Source organism: Armigeres subalbatus, chromosome 1 (genome assembly GCF_024139115.2).
Source record: "Armigeres subalbatus isolate Guangzhou_Male chromosome 1, GZ_Asu_2, whole genome shotgun sequence".
Classification (NCBI taxonomy): domain Eukaryota; kingdom Metazoa; phylum Arthropoda; class Insecta; order Diptera; family Culicidae; genus Armigeres; species Armigeres subalbatus.
Window position 1 is genome coordinate 193,616,834 of NC_085139.1, and position 18,751 is coordinate 193,635,584.

General features: G+C 44.0%; 1 protein-coding gene across 2 annotated transcripts in view; it reads left to right on the plus strand.

Moving 5' to 3' along the window:
* The window catches only part of LOC134205627 (rho GTPase-activating protein 190), a 112,958-nt gene that overhangs the window by 65,354 nt on the left and 28,853 nt on the right, over positions 1 to 18,751 (plus strand). For both annotated transcript variants that reach the window (XM_062681045.1, XM_062681044.1), the window contains exons 2-4: positions 15,765 to 16,180; positions 16,285 to 17,429; positions 18,020 to 18,472. In XM_062681045.1, coding sequence (XP_062537029.1) covers positions 16,031 to 16,180; positions 16,285 to 17,429; positions 18,020 to 18,472 — 1,748 coding nt within the window. In that variant the 5' untranslated portion in view covers positions 15,765 to 16,030. The remainder of the gene's footprint in view (positions 1 to 15,764; positions 16,181 to 16,284; positions 17,430 to 18,019; positions 18,473 to 18,751) is intronic.

Consider the following 18,751-nt stretch of genomic DNA (forward strand, 5'->3'; position numbering starts at 1 on the left):
TAAGCTCTCCAAATAATTACGGAGTTCAGACATGTTCTACCACATCAACTACGATCGGTACAATACCAGTAGAACCCCATTGCATTCATATAAGTTCATAGAGTAGATGGAGTTGCAGAGATGCTCCACAAGTGTTCCGCACGGGTTACGACTACTCATATCTTATCAGATTTGGTCACTATAAAGTTGCTGCCATCACTTTTTCCTGGTTTTTTCACCGGTACGGCGTCCCGTTAGACTTGTCATAAAATCCTTGCGGTTATTGAAGACCACTAAGGTAAAACTGGTTAATTGACGTCTCACGCTGCTTCGATCAGTTACTTCGCTCGGAAAATTGCACCGTACTTGTACTGCGTTGCTTTCACGGTAACATTTTCGTTGTTCAGTCATGTTATATTGGGGCTATCGTAGGTTCGTGTGGCCATTCCGATCGGTTTCTCCCGGTACCGCATAGCCACACCAGCAGCGGCACTACATGTGCTCTGATACGTTTTCCTGTAGTTTTATTATTTCCCAATTTCATAATTTTTACTTCAGTTTTTACTTTACAGGAAACTTCTAGATTCACGCCTGAACCAAAAAGAAAAGAGTTATTACTCGTGGACCTCATCTCATAGCTTTGATATTCATCTCACGAAAAACAAAGCAATGCATTGCAATGAAAAGGAATTTTATTTGTTGCTTATTTTTGTGATTTTTTAAGCAGGGAGTACGCATGTTAGCGAAAATAAGCGACTAGACTGGTGCCGTATTTCTTTGTTTCGCGATGAGATGAATATATGTTCAGTAAGATGAAAAACGGAACACTCTGGCAGCCTACTAATCTCTGTCTCAGCCTCTGTCAACATGCACTTTGCTAAACACTTTGCACTGTTCGAGTGTAAATAAACTTAAATCACAATTTGGATTATCTCTACATTATATTATTTTAGAAGACATGACGCAAATCCTACGTCCAGTTCGCGATTTTAAATACATAGCAATCTCTTCAAACATAGGACACATATTCGTTTATAGCCAATGTATCTCTGTTTAAATTTTCGAATACAGCTTGAGCATTCAGCATTCTTTTTTTCCTAGAACAAGATTGTATAATTTCCAAACTCTCTTACTTCTATGTCTAGTTTAGTTTTGACTCTGCATGTCCTTAGTGCATGTGAGAGCCAACAACTGTTCTATTCTATCATTTTATTGCAGACGCTCCTTAACTAACCTAATCCACATTTAATTTTATTACCCCTGTTTATCATTTTTTATTGAAAAAAAGAAAAAATATTTTCTTACAATCCAGTGAGCACGCCATAGTTATTGTCTCCAGCTTTCATTTTCGCCCAAAACTTGCTGTCACGGATTGACCCTTCTGAAATTCCGCTATCTTGTAAAATGAAACCGATCGAATGGGACACGAACGACCGAAAGTAAGGGGAATCTACGGCCATCTGTTCCCCGATATTTTCGGGCCAGTTCAACGCCACTACTGTGGTGACGCTTGCTATCATTTGCTACCCCAAATGGAACGACGTCATCTACAATACGCAACGTGCTGGATGGATAATGAAAATATTAGTATTCTGTAAAAGCGCTTTGTCACGACGAATCAGATCTGTGCAAGAAACACGAGAGAAAAGCTACGACGGGTGACAGAGCTGATATTTCTGATAAATGGCTGAAAGCTTGACCGATGATGAACAATTGTAGCAATTTTGGATTAAACTCGAAAGCACTGCAGGGAACGTGAATCAGTTTCGCATTTTATATCAGAGCTAAGCAGCTATCGTGAGCAAAGTGAAAGGTGGCAATATTAAGCTTGAGCAAGTAGACCACCATCACCTTCAACTAATTGCATGGAAATGCCGACAGCAACTTCCAATTAGAAACAATTATCCCAAGTGCAAACTTCATTCAGACGGTCGACGGATTCCCGAAATTGTGGGAGATCCATCCTCTTTGGCTAAGTGGCATCGCAGCAGTTTTCGAGAGCCGTTCAAAAGATCGACCCGCAGCCTGTGCCTGACCTTCGCACCGATCCCATTTAGAATTATTTTTAAACCCCACAAAAGACTAATTTTCACTCCCACTTTGAACAACCGTAAATGCCTTCTAAAGCAAGAGCACCATAAGGCAATCCCATTCAGCAAGATTGGCCCCTTTTCACTCGTTGCTCAAACGTGCATCACCAACCGACTGACTGTGAGTGAGGGTCTCCTTCTAAGCATAAAGGATTGAAACTATTTCCACCCTTCTTCTTTTTGCCCGACAGCAAACACCCGCGCTGACACGATACTCACCAGAGGCGGGGAGTGCAAAGTTTTCCCTCAACGGTAACTGCTGCGCCACCTCTCCCCATCAGGGTCATTGTATCTCCATTTCATCACCCTGCACAGCCCCGGGGCATCGGGTGTCGCAGCGGTAGAGCAGCTGATGATGGTATCAAGGAGCCACTTTTCAATGCTAAAATAAGTTCCGAAACGAGCACATCAGATTTCGTCGCTTCTGCCGCTCCCCGTGTGAAAGCTGGTCTCGGGATACCTGTTGTTTGAAGATTATGAAAAGCACTTATAGTGCCAGTCAAATGAGGCGGTGCTTAGCTCTCATTGTGATGGCGTTTATTGTTTGGTATACAGTGGCAATCGATTACATTATCTTTAATTTTTTATGTTAATCAAACCTATTCATAATGTTGTTATGGTTTTGTATGTTTCAACTAAAAGGTTCCAAACCTCGAGGTGTTTGCCCCTATAACCGTAATTGACGCATACTTCTTTTTTTCTTATTGGCATTACATCCCCCACTGGGTCATTGCTGCCTCGCAGCTTATTATTCTCTAGGCACTTTCACAGTCATTAACTGCAAGGTTTCTAAGCCAAGTTACCATTTTTGCACTCGTATATCATGAGGCTAACTTACTAACTCGATGATACTTTTATGACCAGGGAAGTCGAAACAATTTACTTACTTGATGGGCTACAGCTCCTCGATGAACCTACGCCGAATGGAGTATCCTCCTCCACTTGACTCGATCCTAGTCCAATCGCTTCCAGTCGCCCTGAACGTTTAGCACCTTCAGGGGCTCTTCGAATGCCAAAATCCACCGTGTAAGCGGCCACTCATAAAGTCTACGGCCTCTTCCGGGTTATCTACTGAATATTAACTTCGCTTAACGCTCTTCCGACATACGAACAACGTGTCCAACCCACCGTATTCTGCCGTGTTGTATAAGCTTAACCATATCCAGCCCTTTATAAACCTCGTGATTCATGCGGCGCCACCAGATGCCATTCTCATCTTCACCGCCGAGTATTGTCCGCACCACCTTACGCTCGAGTACTTCGAAAGCCCTCCGATCAGCCTCCTTTAACGTCCTTTTTCATGTCCTATTCGCAGCTGCAGTACGCCTTGTCGCCTCGCGGGTGACATCATTATCGCACGTCACTAGGATTCCAAGATGCATAAATTCTTCTACAACTTCTAATTTTTCACCATCAGGCACCACTTTACTACCACCACCACTAATGAACCCACGTTGATCTATATTTAAAAATAAAATTTATGGTTGATGAAAATCGTCGATTGCCAGCGACCATGTACTTAGTTTTGCTGATATAGATCGTGAGTCTAATCCTCGCTATGTTCCTTTTGAAAGGCATAAAAGCCTCTTCCACGGCACGGCGAACAATCCCGATATTGTCCGCGAAGCCCAGAAGCATATGCGATCTTGTGATAATAGTAACGCCTTTTGCACACCAGTTCTCCTAATAGCTTTCTTAACCGCTATATTGAACACTAAATTCGAGAATGTATCACCCTGCTTTACATCTCCTAAGGTTACAAGTGATGTCGAAATTCCATCCGTAACCCTAACACTTGATTTCGATCCATCTAACGTAACACGAATCAGTCGTATCAGTTTCACGGAAAAACATTGTTCTACCAAAATTTGCCATATTTCATTTCGTTTCACTGAATTGTATGCTGCTATGAAATCAATAAACAAATGATATGTCTGCAAGTTGTGCTCCAGGAATTTATCAAGGATTTGTCTCAGGGTAAACAATTGATGCATCGTTGATCGGCCCTCACCAAAAGCTGTTTGGTATTTGCCGACGAAGGACTCTTCAAATGGTCTCAATCTTATGAACAAAATACGCGACATAATTTTGTACGCCGAATTAAGGAGGGTTATTCCTCGGTAATTGGCGCACTCTAGTCTATGCCCTTTCTTAAAAACATCCAACCAGTTACCAGGCAATTCCTCATCTTCCCATATTTTCAACATAATATTGTATGGTCGTTTTTCGGCTGCTCTTGTTTTCTTGTACCGATCTCTTTTCAACCGGGTACCCGATACCAACATCCAGCTCCTGGCAACGTTCTTCTCGTCTGTCAATCTCTGACACTCCACATCGAAACAACCCGTCCTGGGTCGCCTCTGTGCAGTGTCTATCACTTCTCGTGCTATTGTGCTCACCGCTCCTTGAATCAACTCCCATGGATCGTTGATTCTGTAGCTAACGTTGATTGCACTATCCGTTCGACGAGCCTCTGGCGATATTCAGCCGATACTCCTTCCGCCGACAATCACTCGCTCGCTGCGCTCCACGCCGTCTCGTACCTGCCGGATCGGAAGCGAACACCATCTTTGCAGGGTTGCTGTCCGGCATTCTTGCAACATGTCCTGCCCATCGTGCCTTTCTGGCTTCAGCTACCTTCTGGATACTGGGTTCGCCGTAGAGTTGGGCGAGCTCGAGGTTCATTCTTCGCCGCCACACACCGCCAAAGATGGTCCTAAGCACCCGTCTCTCGAATACTCCGAGTGCTCCTCCTCCTCGAGCATTGTCCATGTTTCATGTCGGTAGAGGACAACCGGTCTTATTAGCGTCTTGTACATGACCCATTTGGTGCGGTGGCGAATCTTTTATGACTGCAGTTTCTTCTGGAGCCCGTAGTAGGCCAGACTTCTACAGATGATGCGCCTTCGTATTTCACAACTAACATTGTTATCAGCCGTTAGCAAGGATCCGAGGTAGACGAATTCCTCGACCACCTCGAAGGTATCTATCGTACAGTGAAGATCTGGTCCGTTGTCGAGCGGCCGTCAACGAAGTCGGCTTGATAACTTCCCACGAACTCATTCACTAATGGTGACAGACGTCGGAAGATGATCTGGAATATCAATTTGTAGGCGGCATTAAGGATGGTGATTGCTCGAAAGTTCTCACACTCCAGCTTGTCGCCTTTCTTGTAGATGGGGCATATAACCCCTTCCTTCCACTCCTCCGGTAGCTGTTCAGTTTCCCAGATTCTGACTATCAGTTTGTGCAGGCAAGTGGCTAGCTTTTCCGGGCCCATCTTGATGATCTCAGCTCCGATACCATCTTTACCAGTTGCTTTATTGGTCTTTAGCTGTTGGATGGCATCCTTAACTTCCTTCAAGGTGGAGGCTGGTTGACTTGCATCGTCCGCTGAACTGACGTTGTCATCTCCTTCGCTGCCTTGACTTTCACTGCCTGTACTCTCAACGCCATTCAAATGTTCCTCGTAGTGCTGGTTCATCATCATCATCACAACACGTTCGTCCGTCACGATGCTCCCATCCTTATCCCTGCACATTTCGGCTCACGGCACGAATCCTTTGCGGGATGCGTTGAGCTTCTTCCAGGCGGCGTTTCTTCTCCTGAAAAGGCGGGTCTGCTGTCTCCGCTTCCGTCTATAACGATCCACGTTCTGCCGGGTACCTTGCTGCAGCGCAAACGCCCGCGCTGCGTCCTTCTCCTCCAGAATCTGTCTGCACTCTTCGTCGAACCAATCATTCCGTCGACTTCGTCTCATATACCCGAAATTGTTCTCCGCTGCGTCGTTAATGGCTGCTTTGACTGTATTCCAGCAGTCCTCAAGAGGGGCCCCATCGAGCTCACCCTCTTCCGGCAACGCTGCCTCGAGATGCTGCGCGTATGCAGTGGCGACATCAGGTTGCTTCGGTCGCTTAGGTCGTTCCGCGGCGGTCTTCGGTACCGAACATTGTTGATGACGGATAGTTTTGGGCGCAGTTTAATCATCACCAGATAGTGGTCAGAGTCGATGTTAGCGCCACGATATGTCCTGATGTCGATAATGGCGGAGAAGTGCCGTCCATCAATCAGAACGTGGTCGATTTGTGATTCTGTCTGCAGTGGTGATCTCCAGGTGTACCGATACGGGATGCTGTGTTGGAAGTAGGTGCTGCGAATGGCCATATTCTTGGAGGCGGCGAAATCAATTAGTCGTAGGCCGTTTTCGTTCCTCAGCCGGTGAGCGCTGAACTTCCCAATAGTCAGTGTAAACTCCTCCTCTTGGCCAACCTGAGCGTTCAAATCTCCTATGATGATTTTGACGTCGTGTGTGTTGCCGCAGGTCTGGTTGATGGTATGATTACCTCTAAACGTTCGCACCATTGATCCCTTCCAACAAACCTCCTGCAGTGCTACGATGCCGAATCCACGGTCATTGAGCACATCGGCGAGTATGCGTGTGCTCCCGATGAAGTTGAGAGATTTGCAGTTCCACGAACCGAGTTTCCAATCTCTAGTCCCTTTTCGTCGTAGTGGTCTTCGCCGATGGTTCCGGTACGTACTCTTTTGTTGATTGTTCACTGCTTATGTTTTTTAAAGGCTGGCTTGCAGGGCCTGACACCAAACCCCCTAAATTTCCGGAGGACCATTCTGCCTTATTCCCGGCAGACCATGGTGCACAGTTTCACTTAGAGTCCCTCGCTGGCACTCGGACGATGATCAGCTGCCCCTAACATGAAGAACAGACGCTGTTGTGAGCCGATCCTGAATGGAGAACAGACGCTCAGTAGGATTTGCACCTCCGGAGAGGAGCAAACCCCCCCTTCCCTGTAAGCATACGACCATAGTTCCCACCGGGGTTGGTTACCCGATCTTCCCTAAGGTTGTTCGTATCCCGTATCCCCACGGGGAGGTAAGGATAGGAGTTGCCGAACAATATGCAATTAATTGTAGCACATCGTTCGTTGTGATCTTTCATTCGATATAGTTGACAACCGTGATCGAATCATCCCCTGGCAGCGGCGAAATTTACTAGCCGTAGGCCGTTGTCCCTACCGTTTGTCACCCTACCGAATCCGTTCGCTAATGGGTTTCCACCTCATTCTTCTTCTTCTTCTTATTGGCATTACATCACCACACTGGGACAGAGCCGCCTCGCAGCTTAGTGTTCATTAAGCACTTCCACAGTTATTAGCTGCGAGGTTTCTAAGCCAGGTTACCATTTTTGCATTCGTATATCATGAGGCTAGTACGATGATACTTTTATGCCCAGGGAAGTCGAGACAATTTCCAATCCGAAAATTGCCTAGATCGGCTCCGGGAATCGAACCCAGCACCCTCAGCATGGTCTTGCTTTGTAGCCGCGCGTCTTACCGCACGGCTAAGGAGGGCCCCAATTACTCGCTATATTTACTCATTTCTCGCTATATTTGCATGCCCATCACTACGAAGCCTGTTCCATGCACTGCTTTTCGCCGCCGCTGTAATACATATATTTGAATGCAGTGTTGGTCGTGTAATCCACGGCTCTGAATTCACGTTCTCCGGGTCTAGGCCACCGGACTTCTTGTATAGCGGCCACGTCCACTCCAACTTTCTGCAGTTCACGATGTTCCTCCAGTTTCCCCGAACGTCCAGGGCCCACAGGGCCGATTCCACCGCGTGCAGCCAGCGTGTTCGTGGCCTTCCACGAATTCGCCGGCCCGTATCTGGTTCTCTGTTGAATATTGTTTTCGCTATCCTTCCGACATTCACACTAAGTGACCAGCCCACTGAAGTCTGCCGTATTTTATACGATTCATAATATTTTCTTCTGTGTATGCTTGACACAGCTCATGATTCATGCGTCTGCGCCACACACCATTTTCTAGTTCCCCTCCTAGTATTGTACGCAGCATTTTTTGCTCGAAAACCCCGAAAGCTCTCCGGTCCGCCTCTTTTAACGTCCATGCTTCATGTCCATAAAGAGCCACTGAAATAATCAGGGTTTTGTATAGAGCACCTAAGCTGGTTACGTAATCCTTAAAATGCCCTATTCGCAGCAGAAATACGTCTTTTCATTTCCAAGTTAAACGAACTCTTCAACATTTTCAAACACATCCCCATCAAGCACTACCTCAGCACCAACACCACTAGGTCTTCCTCTATCTATACCTGCCACCATGTACTTTGTCTTGGTAGAGTTAATAATTAAGCCTATCCTCGCCGTCTCTCTTCAGTGGGACAAAAGCCTCCACTACTGCTCTGTGATCGATTCCAATAAGGTCCATATCGTCCGCAAAGCCCAGGAGCATATGCGACCGTGTGATGATAGTGCTGTTCCTCTGCACGCCAGATCTCCTAATAGCGCCTTCGAGTGCAGTGACTGCAGTGTTGAACAATAAATTCGAAAGTGCATCACCCTGCTTCAATCCGTCTAAGGTCACGAACGAGGTTGACACTTCGTCTGCAATTCGAATACTTGATTTCGAGCCATCCAGCGTTGCACGTATCAGTCTAATCAGTTTCTCCGGAAAACCATGTTCGGACATTATCTGCCACAGCTCATTTCTTTTTACTGAATCGTACGCTGCTTTGAAATCAATGAACAGATGGTGAGTCTGCAAGTTGTTCTTCCGGAATTTATTAAGGATCATGCGCAGGCTAAGCATCTGATCCGTCGTTGAGCGGCCCTCACGAAAACCTGCCTGGTATTCGCCGATGAAGGACTCCTCAAGCGGTCTCAGTCTGTTAAACAGGATACGCGACAGGATTTTGTACGCCGAGTTCAGAAGGGTGATTCTCTGTAATTGGCACATTCTAGTATGTGCCCTTTCTTATAGTCGCGCGCCATTGGCAGTTGCGTAAAATCTCCGCACATCGTTTCTATCCATGTTCTCTTGCGCTTCAGCCATCACACTCTCTTCGTGTTGCCTTTTTTCTGCGGTGGATTCGTCTCTCTTCTGCCCTTGATACACTGTACCGCTCTCTGTTGGAACGGATACGAGCCACTAGCATTCGACTCCTAGCAACATTTTTATCGTCCGTCCCTCGCTGGCACTCCTCATCAAACCAACCATTTCGTTGGCGGCGCTGTGCAGTGGCTAACATTTCCTGCGCTATTGTAGTCACAGCTTCGTGGATATTTTCCCATAATCTGTTAACGTTGCCAGATCCGGTGGCATCTCCTATATGCTCGTCCAGCTTCCGGTGGTACTATTCAGCAACTCCTTAAACTGACAAGCGTGAATTCGTGACGCTGGAAAGTCACGTCCGAATTTTTGCAACTACAGGATAGTGATCCGAGTCAATGTTCGGACCTCTAAAGGACCTTACATCTATAATATCCGAGAAATGTCGTCCGTCGATCAGCACGTGATCTATCTGTGAGCAAGTGTCTCTACTCGGATGTTGCCAGGTGTGTTTGCGAATGCTCTTACCTGCGAAGTAGGTACTGCTGATTGCCATCCCTCTAGCAGCAGCAAAGGTTACAAGTTGCAGACCATTATCGTTGATAGCGGAATGAAGGCTTTCCGTACCAATGACAGGGCGAAAGAAACTTTCTCTTCCGATCTGCGCATTTGCATCCCCGATGACAATCTTTACATCGTTTGTTGGGTACTCTCCGTAGGCCTTATCAATTCTCTCATAGAACTCATCCTTCACGTCATCAGGCTTATCGTTCGTTGGGGCATATATACTGATAAGGCTATAGTTGAAGATTTTTTTTTCTTTATTAGCGAGACTTTCAGTTGAAGAATTTGCCCTTCATTCTCAACACGCGAATGCGGTCGCTTATCGGCTTCCACCAGATAACACGCTTTATCTGCTTCCCGATCACCATGAAGCGAACTCCTCGTTATGCTCTGTCACCGCCGCTATAGTAGATGTGGTACTTAAATGAAGTGTTCGTTATGGGATCCACCGCCCGGAATTCACGTTCTCTAGTTCTCGGCCACAGTATTTCCTGAATTGCTGCCATACTCACGTCGACCTTCTGCAGCTCACGAGCCAGGAGACTAACACGTGCGGGTTCATTCAAAGTTCTCACGGTTCAAGATCCGACTTTCCAAACGTTGTCCTTTATTCGTTGCCGGGTCTGTTGCCGTTGAATCAATCCGTTGGCTCTACTTTTGCCTTTCTTGGTAACTGTAGAATCTTCGATAGGCTACCTTACCATAGTTGCGCTACCTACATCGCGTTGAAGGGGCTGCCTTCTCGATACTGACACGATGTAGCATGATGTGCACAGTTTAGTTTAAGGTCCCTCGCTGACACTCGGACGATGATCAGCCGCTCCTAACATGGGGATCAGAAGCTGTTGCGAGCCGCTCCCGACATGGAGAACAGACGCTCAGTAAGATTTGCACCTCCGGAGAGATCTCCGCCGTTCTGGTGACTGGAAGTTGTACCGTTGTGCCTAGCCTGTAGTAGATTGGTCTGTACGCTGTAGGATCCTCAGGAGGTTTCCTGGTTTCGGCAGTAGCACCAGTTTATGTTGCTTCTGTAGAATTTCAAACAAGACTAGTAGGAACTCCTCAAAATTGTTTAGGAAAGGGAGGGCTGCTAATGTTTTAGCGGAACGGCGGTAGTCCCACTGGTAACTCAATCGCCATTTCAGATAATGGCCGTTGTCGTAAGCTGTGTCTATTATTATTATTTATTCAGACTAAGGCCGAAGTGGCCTGTGCGGTATATAAGAGTCTTCTCCATTCGGCTCGGTCCATGGCTACACGTCGCCAACCACGCAGTCTACGGAAGGTCCGCAAGTCATCTTCCACCTGATCGATCCACCTTGCCCGCTGCGCACCTCGCCTTCTTGTGCCCGTCGGATCGTTGTCGAGAACCATTTTCACCGGGTTACTGTCCGACATTCTGGCTACGTGCCCGGCCCATCGCAGTCGTCCGATTTTCGCGGTGTGAACGATGGATGGTTCTCCCAACAGCTGATGCAATTCGTGGTTCATTCGCCTCCTCCACGTACCGTCCGCCATCTGCACCCCACCATAGATGGTACGCAGCACTTTCCTTTCGAAAACTCCAAGTGCGCGTTGGTCCTCCACGAGCATCGTCCAGGTCTCGTGTCCGTAGAGGACTACCGGTCCAATTAGCGTTTTGTAGATTGTCAGTTTGGTACGGCGGCGAACTCTATTCGATCGGAGCGTCTTGCGGAGTCCAAAGTACGTACGATTTCCAGCCACTATGCGTCTCCGAATTTCTCTGCTGGTGTCATTTTCGGCAGTCACCAGTGAGCCCAAGTACACAAATTCTTCTACCACCTCGATTTCGTCACCACCGATGCAAACTCGCGGTGGGTGGCTCACATTGTTTTCTCTTGAACCTCTTCCTATCCTGTACTTCATCTTCGACGTGTTGATGACTAGTCCGAACCGCATAGCTTCGCTCCTTGTAGGCTTCTTAAAATTACGTGCTATAAAATCAATGTCGTCGGCGAAACCAGATAACTGGACGGACTGCTTGAAAATTGTACCCCTCGTGTTAATCCCTGCTCTTCGTATTACCCCTTCCAAAGCGATGTTGAATAGCAGACACGAAAGACCATCACCTTGCCGTAACCCTCTGCGGGTTTCGAAGGGACTCGAGAATGCCCCCGAAACTCGAACTACGCACATCACCCGATCCATCGTCGCTTTGATCAACCGTGTCAGTTTATCCGGAAAACCGTGTTCGTGCATTAGCTGCTATAGCTGGTCCCGATCGATTGTATCATATGCGGCTTTGAAGTCGATGAATAAATGATGTGTGGGCACGTTGTATTCGCGGCATTTCTGCAGTACTTGGTGAATGGCGAACACCTGGTCCGTGGTGGAGCGTTCGCCCATAAAACCCGCCTGGTACTGCCCCACGAACTCCCTTGCAGTTGGTGCTAGTCGACGGCAGTATGCCGTAAATTGGGACTTAATACTTCGTTATAACCCTTTTGGAAAATGGTCTGTATGTGGATACGTTTTCTAACTTTTAAATGATGGTGACGAATACTCTCGTACCTCGTATTTCCATTTCTTCTTCATATTATCTCGCTGGTAGAAATGTATAGCCTTTTTTGTACATTGTTTTGCATACTTTCAGCTTCTTCTAAACATTGATTTGAATAAAAAGGAACATTAATAGAAAATTTGGAAAGGTGCGGGAGATTGAAATCCATCATAAGTGAAAGTATCAGAACAACATTATTGCACAGGGAAAACAAAGCGAATCCATCTATTTGTTTGCGTTGAAAAAAGGATTGTTGATTGATTGATCTATGACGATACCGAATCATCCATCCGATGGGAAAACAAAGTTTTCAAAGACAAAGCTGTTACAAATTTAAAAACAAAACAAACATTGAAGGTGCTCCAACACGAATAGGAAACGGAGATATACGATTATTATCTGTTTAATTCCCACCGAAACCACACATCAGTTCTTTCGTGTTGCATGCTGTTGATTTTCCACATAACATGTACGAAAAACGGCAAAAACCAAGATAACACAAACCCACAGGGATGGGAAATGCGATAAATAGGATAGACGAACTAAAAAACACGTGAGTGGCACTCACTCACTAACTAACTCGGAACTGTCGAAACCGGATCGATTCGACACTTTCGTGCCATGGGATGATCAGTTGTTGTGTATAGTGGTATGACAACAACCCATCACTCCATTACGGGAACATATTATGCTTGCCCAAGTCAATAGCTTTTTTTTCTTTATCATAGTGTGGGAAGTCAATACCCGAGCAAAGGTTTAAAATCAAATTGGAAGACTGCCATCATTATGATAACTGAAGAATGCATATTGAAAACATGTTTCGATATTAATTTTTATTAAATAATAATTAACATTCAATTTTGCTTTCAATATATTCTCAACAGCTGAGCTTAATATCAATGTGCTCTCATTTTGTTAACCAACTTTACTCGGGTAGTGGTTTTTATGTTTACTATATTGATAAATAGTATTGTTGCTCTCAATTGTGCATCACAACAGACAAGTCATTGACATCTGCCGACGGTCAAGCTAATAAAAGATGGATTATATTTTATGAATATGTAATAGGTCCCAACACAACATATTATGCATAATTTACCATTCGCTTTGATGAACATGCACCAATGAGGTGATTGAACCATTTTCATAATTTCATGAGCAATATAGAAATTCAATTACTGCACATCGCTATTAATATTTCAAATGTATGTAAAGGAGACCAACAGCAGTATCTGTCGAAAATCACCCTCGTTATTGGTTTCTGGGCTGACTCGAAGAACCAATCAAGTTTCGCCAATGATCTGCTTTTTTCTAAAAAGAAATATTGCGTATTTCGATATCGATGAAATCTGTGACTGACTATGCTAATAAAAGCAAAAAGAACGAACAACTTTGAACTCACTGCACGGACCGAATCAAGACGGTGATTAAATGTATCACAAAAATAAGCAATAAAATTAATCTTTTCGCTGGTGGGGAGATGCCGACAACGATGACAACGAGTACTGATTCATGCTTTTACTCCACTGGTACTGAAAAATATGTTTCTCGTATTATTTTATATAGCTCCTGGCTTCGCGCTCGGTCATGCTCTGCTCAGCATCCTCCCCGGAGGCATTTTGGTCCCATTTGTTTCGCGTTTTTTTCTTTTCTAGTGCAATTTTTCAGTTTTATTTATTGTTCTTTCCCATTTTACCTCAAGGAAAAAAATAGAGGAATAATTTACATAAAGTGAGAACTGATTTGGGCTAAATATTATTTTATATGAAGTGACTAGGCCGGACGTTGCATTTTTTAACTTCATCTTACAAAGTTTTAGTTATATATGCAGTCGATGAGGTGGTATGACTATAGTGACTGCATCCTATGGCCACTTTTCAGTCTAAGCTAAGCTAAGCTAAAGCTTCATCTTACAAAGTTTTAGTTATACTGCCCCTATTCCCATAAGCATCCCATGTCAGTTTTCTTCCACCACAAAAACAAATCAAATAAATTGATATAACCTGCAATCTTTTTGGAAATTTGGCATTATATTCTTTATCTGTATACATTGCTATGGAACTATTAAATAGACCATAATTATGTTTATTTTTGTGGAGAAGTGTTTCAAAGTCTGGAATGTGACTGTTATGCGAATAAATAGCAAGATGGGACAACACAAGTGGGTTTTGATTTTCAAATTTCTAGAACAAAGTCTATTATTTTATAAGTTTTTCTGAAAGATGACGCCATTTTAAGCTTATTTCTGGAAGGAAATCAAAATCGTCAAAAATCGACATGGGACTCTTATGCGAATCGCGGCAGTATACTAGTTATGCATATTTAATATAACCACATATACTTTCTGCGTGTACTTGTAGACCAGACCAGACACTAGAAGATAAATCATTATTGGCATTAATGCCGCTTTAACAATGTTTATAGATTTATCAATTGACTAACCGCGTCGAGAAGCACTGAAGACGGTCTTACTGTTGAGGTCAAAATACGTATCTGTAAAGTAGTATCTGAATAAATGTGAGAACAAAAAAAAATTTGCGTTGGTCATAAACAACATAAAGTAGTTGTTTGAAGTGTTCATTAGATGTCTATTATCCTCAAATCTTCTAACAGTGGTTTCTCCTTGGTCAAGTACTAAAATTATATGGCAGCTTTATTTGGATAATGCTTCTCATGGTGTCCAACATATCGTAAGCATGAATGTTTCGGTGTCAGGCCATTTGGCCGAAGGTCGTTAGGCCTAATGATCATTTGGCCGAATGAGTAGAAAGAAGTAAAAAGTGAAAAATTAGAAGCTCTTCCTTCACTTTACCCCTTTCTCCTTCTCCCTTCTTGCTTCTTCCTTCTTCTTTCTTCTTATTTATATCTTCTTCCTTCTCTCTTCTTTCTTCTTTCATTTTTATTCTTCCTTCCTTTTTCCTCTACCTTCTTTCTTTTCCTTTCCTTCTTTTTTCTTCTTCTTCCTTTTTTCTCTTTTCTTATTTATTCCTTCGTTCTTCTTCCTTTATCCTTCTTTCTTCTTCTTGCTTCTTTCTGTATTCTTGCTTCTCAATTCTTCTTTCTTTCTTCCTACTTCTTTCTTCATTTTTCCTTCTTCGCTTTTTCTTCCTTCTTCGTCCTTCCTTCTTTATCTTTCCTTCTTCCTTCTCCCTTCATACTGCTTCCTGCTCCCTTCTCCCTTCTCCCTTATTCCTTCTTCCATCTTCATTCTACCTTTTTCTTTCTTCTTTCTTCCTTTTTCTTCCTTCCATCTTCCTTCATCCTTCTTCTTTCCTCCTTCTTTCTTCCTTCTTCCCCCTTCCTTCTTCTTTCTTCCTTCTTCCTTATTTTGTCTCCTTCCTTCTTCTTTCTTATTCCTTTTCCCATCTTTCTTCTACCCTATTTCTTCTTTCTTCTTCCGTTCTACTTCTTCCTCACTTCGCACTACTTATTCCTCACTTCTCACTTCCGACTCACTCATTTCTTCTTTCTTCTTCATACTTTATTTATCCTTCTGCCTTTTTTCTTCATCATACTTGATTCTTCCTTCTGCCTTCTTTCTTCTTCCGTTCTACTTCTTCCTCACTTCTCACTCCCCGCTTCTCATTCGGCCTAATGGTCATTCGGCCTAATGACCCAGCATCATATCAATTGAAATAACTCGTGTTCTGAACACTATATTAGGATTTTTCTAAATGTAATATTTAACAGTTGACACTATTTTACCAGTGAACTATTTTTCTTTTCCTTTCTTATACGCAGGATTATTTCATCATACTCAGCTTTACGGAAAATTCATAGGAAAATATAGCACTTTCAACGAGTCGAAAAAAAACAAACCATCGTGAACATTTTTTAAAACAATTGGCTACTTCTTGGAAACGAAAGCAAAGCACCTGGTCAGCATCATACTCCACTCTGCATTCATTATCTCTGGTGAGCTGTCTGTACCCCAGCCGGTCATCGAACCGGCGAGAATAGTACAGTAGCTGCAGCAGCAACTTTTATCTGCCGTTGTGACGTAGATAATGAAACAGATCAATGTCTCGGTGGTTGGGCTATCCGGTGTCGAGAAGGACAAAGGTCAACTGGGAGCGGGCAAGTCCTGCCTGTGCAACCGATTTGTGCGGCCGAAAACAGACGACTATGCAATTGATCACATTTCGGTGCTGAGTCAGGTGAGTTAAATTATGAATATCTTGTAAATATTTGTATTTCATCAAGCCTCGATCTGTTCCGCTAATCTAATCCTAACTTCCTTTTTCTTATATTTTGCCTACAGTCGGACTTTAGCGGCCGTGTCGTTAACAATGACCACTTCCTTTATTGGGGCGAAGCGCGCAAAACGTCAGAAGAAGGTGTCGATTATAACTTTAGCGTAGTTGAGCAGACCGAGTTCGTAGACGATGCCACATTCCAGCCATTCAAAGTGGGCAAAATGGAACCGTATACCAAACGTTGTTCGACAATCCGGCTCAGCTCGCAGGAGAAGCTCAAATACATCTGCAAGAATCAGCTGGGTATCGAGCATGAATACGAGGAGATTGTGCTACCAGAAGGGCGGTTCCTGGTCGATGGATTCGTATGCGTTTTCGATGTCAGTATCGTCCCGAATAGGACCGTAGAAAAGCAGGTGGAGTTCATTACGCAGATCATCAATAACATTCTAAAAAACAAAAAACCAGTCGTGCTGGTAACGACTAAGAATGATGACTCTAATGAGCTGTACATCCGAGAAGCAGAAAAAATCTGCGCCCGGAAGGAATACAAAGGGCAAATTGTGATGGTAGAAACGTCGGCACACGAGAGCATAAATGTCGATCTTGCATTCATAGTCCTAGCACAAATGATCGATAAAGCCAAGCAGCGATCGAAGATCATGTCTTATTCAGAGGCGGCCAAGCAACGAACAGATTTACTAAATGCCAGCTCAGAATATGTTACACGTCTTATCCGAACCCAAATCACAGATCATCGTTCGATATGGACGAGTTCTTCCAAAAAGTTAGCCAATCACAGAGAATGGCTCGACTTTTTGGAACTGTTCGGCCAAGAGGCAGGGCAGAGGATATTTCGGCGTCACATCAAGAAGCTTCGTGACGATTATCAGGGTAAGAAGCTGCAGAGCTACATGGATTCATTTGCTTGTGTGCTGCAGGAAATTCTGCCGGACATGAACAGTATCAACCTTGAATTGGACACGTTCAACGATTGGCAGTCGATACGGAATTATTTCCGTAACCATGTCGAATATGAGCAGTACTTTTTCGATGCCATAGAGAGGGGAGGGAGTTGGGCGGAACTGAGCGATATGAGCGACATGGAGGACGAAAATCGAATACCTTTCGATATCCTGGACACTCCGGATGCGGAAACTGTGTTCAAGAATCATATGAATGCCCTGCAGCAGGAACAAAAACGATTAGAGTAAGTAAACTTTTGTTTTAGGTATGATGTGAGATGGACAGCGTATGATAAGTTTGATTTTTTTGTTAGTATGGATCGTGTGAAGATCGTTGTTAATTTTGTTGGTGAGCATTTGAACATCCGAATATTCAAGTCTGATAGCCTTCGTCATTACATCGCGGAATTCATTGACTGAATTCAATGACATTCACATTTCACCAGCAACAATCTTCTCATGTACCCATCTATGATGAATGAAATAGCTCGCTTGGTGTGCAATTGGCTTGAAACGAATGATCTTCATCCTTAAAACGAAAAGTTCATGACGAGCTTGTTTAGTAGACATAACTTTTAGCAGTAGACTTTTATATTTTAATCGTGTGTATTTTTTTTCGTTCCGAGAGATCTAACTAAACTCTTTCTCTTGTATTTATTCCCTGTCTTGGCTTGCATTGTGTTGTGATAACTAAATATCTAAAATAACTAAACTAACAACCATCTCTAAAGGATGCCAAAAAGGTGATTTTGAGTTTCTCAGTATGATATCATTATTACCATTTCTGGCGATACTGATGCGTTTCTCTCATTTCACACTACTTTGTACCACACAGATGGAAGAAGCAGTTCAAGAAGCTACTTGAGGAAACGGGATACGTCACACCAGGCAAGCAATTGTCCGAGGTTCGAGTGCTCTTCATGGGTCGTGAATGTTTCGAAGCACTGTCCGAGCACGACTGTCAGCAAATCTACGATAACCATCAGCGTGAACTGATCGAAACGGCCAAGCGTAACTTCCAGGAGCTGCTGATGGAGCATGCGGACTTGTTTTACCATTTCAAGAATATTGAACCGTCGGGAACAATCACGCAGAATGACGTCAAGGAAATTACCGATGTGTTGCAGGAAGATTTGCGGTACAAATTGCTCGATCGCTTGGAACAAGACAGGAAGCTGATGCTGTTTCAACATCTTGGGTTTGTGCACTGTCCAATCCGAGAACACTGTCCTGCTTTCCCGAACTGTATGGATGCACTCATCGAACGGATATTGATCGCCAATCAAAAGTATGTATTATAATTTATTCTCCACCCTTTTTTACGACATTACCAATGTTAAACGTTATTGTTACTATTTCAAGTCACTGCTTGAACAAAACGTACTGATGCCGGATCAACAGCAACAATTAGCTAGGCCGTTTTTGGTGCAGTTCAAACTAAAACACGAAGCAATTTTTTTAAACGAGTTTTATTCTTCACTGCAGTCTAACACGTTTTAACTCTTACTGAACAGCTGGCGTAGATCAGTCTTATCATATGGTTTAAAGCATTTTTAACTTTGATTCC